The sequence below is a fragment of the Miscanthus floridulus genome, chromosome 1 (assembly GCF_019320115.1).
Source record: "Miscanthus floridulus cultivar M001 chromosome 1, ASM1932011v1, whole genome shotgun sequence".
NCBI classification, from domain to species: Eukaryota; Viridiplantae; Streptophyta; class Magnoliopsida; order Poales; family Poaceae; genus Miscanthus; species Miscanthus floridulus.
Window position 1 is genome coordinate 165908248 of NC_089580.1, and position 6567 is coordinate 165914814.

Consider the following 6567-nt stretch of genomic DNA (forward strand, 5'->3'; position numbering starts at 1 on the left):
CTCGGCTGCCAGCTGGCCGGAACCGGCTGTCCCCGCTCTGCGCTTCGTACGGAAGAAGGGTGAAAACGCATGTTGCAAGCGTCAAGTGTTTCAAATGTTTTAGAGGTATGTTGCAAAAGTACATTGACATGTTGCACATGTTGCAATGGTTGGACACATATGTTGCAAGCTCCTGTTATCAATGTTTCATCTGTTTTTTCTGACGTATGTTGTAAGTGTGTTTATTTGAGGTTGCATATGTTTTCACACATATGATATAAGTGTTTTATCTGGATGTTGTGTATCTTTACAATGGTTTCAAGTGTTTTCAGGTGTTTTTGCAAGTGTTTCGGACGCATGTTTCAAATATTTCATTTGCTTTCAGTCGTATGTTGCAATTGTTGTATCTGGATGTTTCAAAACTAGATTGAGTGTTGCATCTCCTTCCTCGCCTTTCTGTTGTCGCGCCTCGGTGTCAGGCGCAGTAAGACGAAGACAGCGCAGATAGGCCCCACGTGCTTGTGGACGGGCGTTGCAGGCGAGACGTGGACGGGCAGGCGCGGGACACGAGACGGAGGTCAGCGGCACGGACGTACCGGTAAGCTGGCTGTGCTCTGCTTTGCAGTCCAGGTCCCAGCTGCAGTTCAGTACCTGGCTCTTGCTCGCCTCAGCAAGTCGTTGTTGGACACGGACTCAGGGTCTGGGAGTGTATGTGTGTGTATCCAGGGCAGCATCATGGCAATGGCACGAGCAGATGCCAGATGCTGGAGCATCACACGATTGCAACCAGGAATCCAGTTATGTGCAGTGCGTTTGGCGGTTCCTGCGAACGAGACTGTCTTCTGTGCCGCAACATACTACATGCTTTGATCCTCAGTCTATCGAGCTGTGGATAATGGTTGTTTTTTACCCTATACTATGCAGCTCTGGCTGATTGCCTCAATGAATGCAGCCGGAATCCTTTTTTTTTGGGTGGCTCAGATCATATACCAGGTTCCTCCAACGCTGGGAACTTTGTCCGGCCTCCTTACAGCTTTTTCATCTTCAGAGAGGCGTGCACAGCAGGTCATTCTCCTGCTCATCTTTTTCTGAACAAATATTGGATAGTTACAGTAGCTCTCAAACTGTTTGGTCACTTGCACCTCGTAGGGAAATGGGTAATAATAATACTAAAAAAAAGACACAGGATTCGTCATGATTAAAGAACAAATGCACCTCGTACGAGAGGGTAATCTTTATACCTCTCTTGACCTTGGGTGCACCGGCATATAAAATGTAACACAAAAATTCTTCTTTACATGTACCCCCGCTTTGCTTCCCCTCTTGCATTACATTACAATCTGACGCATGCTCAGCTTTTGCTTTCTCCTAGGCATCTAGACCCTCCACTTGTTTAGACAAAAGAATCGAAGGTTAACAACAGGGCACGACAGCTTTACGCAACCAAAAGAAAATTTGGTAACAAAAAAAAAGAAAGCGAAAAAGAAAGAAAGATGGCGAGCATCCCAACCCTTTTCCCTTGTCAACTTTGTCCTCGGCTCAGCTTCTAGCAGAAAACGCCGGAGAGCCCAGGCCCGTGTGTCGTCCGTCAGGTGCCGGCCCGCGGAGCAAGAAGAAGAAGAAGGTCCTACTGCTGGGCGGCGGGCCATGGGCTGGATGCGATGCGGGCGTAGAGGAACTGGTTCCAGGTGTCGGGCAGGCCCGGGAGGCACCAGTGGATGCAGTCGGCGTAGGTCTTGGGGTCCGCCTGCTGCTCCGGGGTGAGCAGCTTCCCCTGCCGGAGCGTGTGCACCGAGGTGTGCGCGTCCTTGCGCAGCTCCGACAGCGCGGTGATGTCGACGAAGTGGACGGGCACCCGGCGCAGCGTGGGGAGCACCTCCTGCGCCCCCGCGTAGAGGCGCCAGTCCGTGCCCACGTCCAGCGACGCGCTGCGGTTCGTGATCGGCAGCGTCTCCATGGCGCACTTAATCCCGCCCTGGTTGCCCCAAGCCTCAGGCCTGCAGTGCTCCATATCCATGTTTTCAGTTTCAGTTTCAGAAACGCTGATGATACAACTTGCAACGTACGTACTACTGTGTGTGCTCTACCCATGTTGGTGCCATTATAGCACAGCATGTGACGCGTTGGTCGTCCCACTCCCATCTTTATCGAGGTTCCATCCCACGGCCATCAAATTAACTTTGCATATCGAACACTACAAGGATCACTTTGCGTAATACTTCCTCAGTTCTAAATTATAAGTCGTTTTGATTTTTTTTAACATCCATTTTACTATTTATCTAGATATAATAATATGTCTTGATATATAACAAAATGAATAAACAAAAAAAATCAAAACGATTTATAATTTAGAACGGATGGAGTAACAAATATTTCAAAAAAAAAAAGAGGCTAGGATGCTGCAAAGGCGAGACTGGTCCAAATCTTTGTCGTGGTCTTCTTTACGGGCACAACCAGTGCAATGGACACAGGTGTATCATCGCCATTGTTTTTTTGTCATTAGCTTAAGAAGAAGAGTAGGCCGTTTATTCCGGCGTGGGGCTCGGGAAACTGGAATCGTATGCTTGCTCTTGTTCTTAGGTAGGTGGGCCTACATAGAGGTGCATGCCTATGGCCACGGTGTGTGGGCCTGGATCGAGTTTTCTAAGGTCCACCTGCATTACCGTATCTAACACTCTCTACACGTATCTTTGTTTGGAACAACGTTTCTAGGAGGGGAATTTGCAGACTCCATTACCCTGACTGTCATTTTTTCGTCGTAGGCCCCATTCGCGTGCCCTTAAACTCGGCTTGATCCACTTATTTTTTTCATCCGGAACCGTATTTCCTCTCACAAATTCCTCCAGCATTCCTCCAAACCATCCAGATTCCTCCAGAATTCAGACAAGCGTACAGGCCCAATCGCTAATCGGGCTGCAATGCTACCTAGAATTTCATAACGCGTTTCTAGCTAGCTATATCTCTACGTTGGTAGGTATCGAGATCATGTTTCAACTGATCATACACCTACCGCCAACCATCTTTCTGAGGCATGTGGCCTGAATTTTCGCAGGAAGTTCTGTGAGCAGATGCCATGCTGCTACAACACGAGTGGACGATGCGTCGGCTAGCTATAGCTTGTGCTACACCTCTGAAGGGTCACTGGTCTTTATCTCGGCACCTAATTGATCAGGCAAAGCAGGTGTCGCTGCTGCTAGCAAGGTGTACGATCTAATTCACCGTTACCATCAGTAGTTTTCCCCTCGCAAAGGCAGCGCTGAACCGCTGATTGCCACCTAAATTGACAGAGCCGTGTCACTGTGCGTGCCGCCGTTTGGTGTGCTGCACGTGCGCTCGTGCACCAATAATGCAATGCTCAATGAAGCGTGCTTGCATTACGGAGAAAATTAAAATGCAGATATACTGAAAGTCCTATAGCTAGTGCGGAGGAAAAAACAAATACGTGGCTTACGACGACGTACGTGATGTGGTTGGGCGACATGCCCATGAAGAAGACGGTGGTCCTGTTGGGGTCGATGTTCCGGTCCACCCATTTCGCCCACGTCTTGAGCACCTCCTTGTACGCCACGGGGCGGTCCACCTCCACGTACTCGGTGGAGCCCTGGTCGAAGGAGCCCTTGCTGCATATCGAAACAAAACAATAATGTCAGACAGCGATCATCGTTTTGCACGAGCATCAGCAATTCAGCATCAGGAAGTGTCGCACTAGCCACTAGATACTACTCACAGGACTTTCATGTCAAGCGTGTTGAGCCACCAGATGTAGGTGTTGAAGACGAGGTAGTCGACGCCGAGCCAGTTGCGCGCGTGCTTGGCGATGGCGTGCCACTGGATTAACCGGTCGGGGACGCTGTGCACCTTGGGGTTGTCGGAGTTGGACTCCACCAGGAAGGGCGCCCAGTAGAACTCCACCGTCGCGTTGTACTCGTGCGCGTAGAACACGTTGCTGGAACCCCCGTTGACGAACTTGGTCAGCGTCTTCGCGCCCTTGGGGATCACCGACTGCACCAGGCACACCATCGACTCCCACTGGTTCCGGTTCAGCGAGTCCCCCACGAACATCAGCCGCTTGTTGCGAAGCCGCTCCAGCAGCAGCCGCGCGTCGAACCTGCATTAGGTATCGGATAGGATGACCGACTGACCAGATGTATGTATTTGCCGTTACCGCTAATGTAACAGTGATACTACTGCTAGCTGTTTCTCGGTTGGAAAACCGAATATTTTGACGTGCGAATTTACCGTCTATTCGTTTCTTCGATTTCAGCCAGGACTTATCAGCCAGTCAGCATCTGCTGGACTTATTAGCCCAGAACCAAACAAGCCGTCAATAATAACACGGGTGCGCATAAACGCAACGGACAGTACAGTCCTTACAGTCCCACTCCATTCTTCATGCACGCGCAAATCTCGAACGCTCTGTGTACCAAGCATGCATTAATGTATCTGACACGCTGACCATTAATTTCCGTGTTCTTACAAGATCACGCTTTAAAGAAGAGTAGTAGGAGTAGTGTCCCCTTTTTTTGTTTTTGTTTTTATTTGATTTGATTTGAAACAGTGTACTTCACCTTGTACTACTACATTACTCTACTTGTCCTCTCATGTGGAGAAGCAGAAAACGGTCGAAACAAACAGGCATCAGTCAGTTTCCAGATAAACAGGGGAGGTTTCTGAAACCGACGATGATCTCCGGGCAGCGCGAATGGAAGCAAACGGTCATCAGAAAGAAACAAAGCAGAGGAAGCGTCGCGAGGACGTACCGCGGCAGGTCGCAGTCCGCCGGCTGCCAGCGCCACTTCTGGTAGGAGTCGTCGCGGCGACCGTTGCGCATGCAGGTGACCTGCTCCGTCAGGAACTCGCACTCACCCTCCTTGTACACGGGCGCGTTCACCTCGTCGTACACCCAGCTGCCCCGGTACAGGTCGCACGTCTCCGGCACGCTCACCACGGTCCGCAGCGCGGCGGTGGCGGCCGCCGCCTTGGCCGACGCGGCCTTCTCGGCGACCTCCTCGTCCGCGCGCCGCCGCGCCTCGTCGGCGCCGCCTCCGCCCGTGACGGTCGGGAGCGTCACGTCCCTCTCCTTCTCCTGCCCGACGTCCACCACCGCGTTGGCGTTGGCATTGGCGGCCTTTGCGGCGGCGGCGGCGGCAGCGGCGACGACGACGCTGGTGGTGGTGTTGACGGGCGCCTGCGATAGCGCCGCCCCCGCAGCGGCGGCGGCGGGCGCCTCGAGGACGCGCACGATGACCTCCTCCCCGCGCTTGGCCAGGGTGTTGACGGCGGCGTGCGCGGCGGCCTCGGCCTCCTGCAGGAGGTGCAGGTCGGGGGACTTGGCGCGGATGGCGCCCGAGCTGAACTGGAAGTCGGTGATGGACTTGATGTCCTCGTTGTACAGGAACGTGGCGAAGACGAAGAGCGCGAACACCACGGCCGCCAGCGACAGCGGCGTGCCGTTCTTGCGCGCCGCCACGCCGGCTCCCAGCGCCGCCTGCTTCATCGCAAACGGCGCCGACGCGAACACCGACTTGCGCCGCTGCTGCATCTCCCTGGTGTGCGGCCTCCGCACCCGGGGTAGCGTGCGCACCCACGAAAGGTCGATGGAGAGAGCGAAAACAACGCTTCCTTGCTTCTTCTTCCTCACTCTCTGTAGCCTGTAGCCTGTGAGAGAGAGAGATCGGCTGCGATGGACGGAGGTCGATCGCTTAGCTTAGCCTGCTCGCAGTCGCAGCTCTTGCTTGCTGCGGCTGCGTGTGCCTCTCCTCCCCTGTCCTTCTCGACGGCCTGGCTGCTGCTACCTATATATGACGACGATCACTTTACGAGTTTGGTGCCCTTTTGTTGGATGCGTGGCTTTCTTTTGCTTCGCTTTGGTATGTTTGGTTTGGTTCGCCTGCTTTCTTCTTTAAAGGTCGCAGGATCTCTTCCCCCACCAACACTTCTAACAACACTCAATTTTCTAGCGCTAGGATTTGCATTGTCTGGCTCCCTTCCTCCGCTTCCTTCACCTTCTCCTTCTTCATCTTAGGTGTTATAGAGAACGAGAGAACGAGACTGGCCTACTACTGGTACTGGGGGGTGGGTCAAATGAGTAACATGCAAGCTTGCAAAGCTTCCGTATGGGGTTTGGAGGTTAAGCTGCTGTTGTACATGTAACCACAACAGCAAGTCAGCAACGTGTGTCGGTGTGTTCTATACTTCTATCTGGGCACCCATCGCCATCCCCTTTCTTGCCTTCTTGGTGTGTACGTATTAACGTATGTATTCCTGTATTCAGTTGTTGCTTGCGCCCTGTTCGCTTGAACTTATCAGTCATAGTACGGTGTTTTTCTCTCACAATGAAACAGCATCAGCCGGCTTATCAACCGCAGAAACCATCAATCCAACGCCCACATTTTACTCTCTCTCTCTCTCTCTCATTTTCGTCTTGGGTACGGGATGGATGTATGCCGGGCTGTATTGCAGTATGGTCGCGAGGATGTATTTGTTTATAGAGTGGGTGGACTGCGGCTGTCGCGCCTGGTGTGGGAACGAGCTAGCGAGATGGGGAAGCAATGGCGACTCGACTGAAGCAGACCTGGCCGGTTCACC

General features: G+C 52.6%; 1 protein-coding gene across 1 annotated transcript; it reads right to left on the reverse strand.

Moving 5' to 3' along the window:
- Nucleotides 1-1174: 1174 nt before the first annotated feature.
- LOC136546773 (xylan O-acetyltransferase 6) lies at nucleotides 1175-6074 on the reverse strand. The gene is made up of 4 exons (XM_066538749.1): nucleotides 4740-6074; nucleotides 3707-4087; nucleotides 3441-3599; nucleotides 1175-1976 (listed from the first exon to the last, which is right to left on the reverse strand). Exons 1-4 carry the CDS (start codon nucleotides 5519-5521, stop codon nucleotides 1607-1609), a joined length of 1692 nt encoding a protein of 563 aa, XP_066394846.1. The 5' UTR covers nucleotides 5522-6074; the 3' UTR covers nucleotides 1175-1606.
- Between the last annotated feature and the right edge of the window lie 493 nt (nucleotides 6075-6567).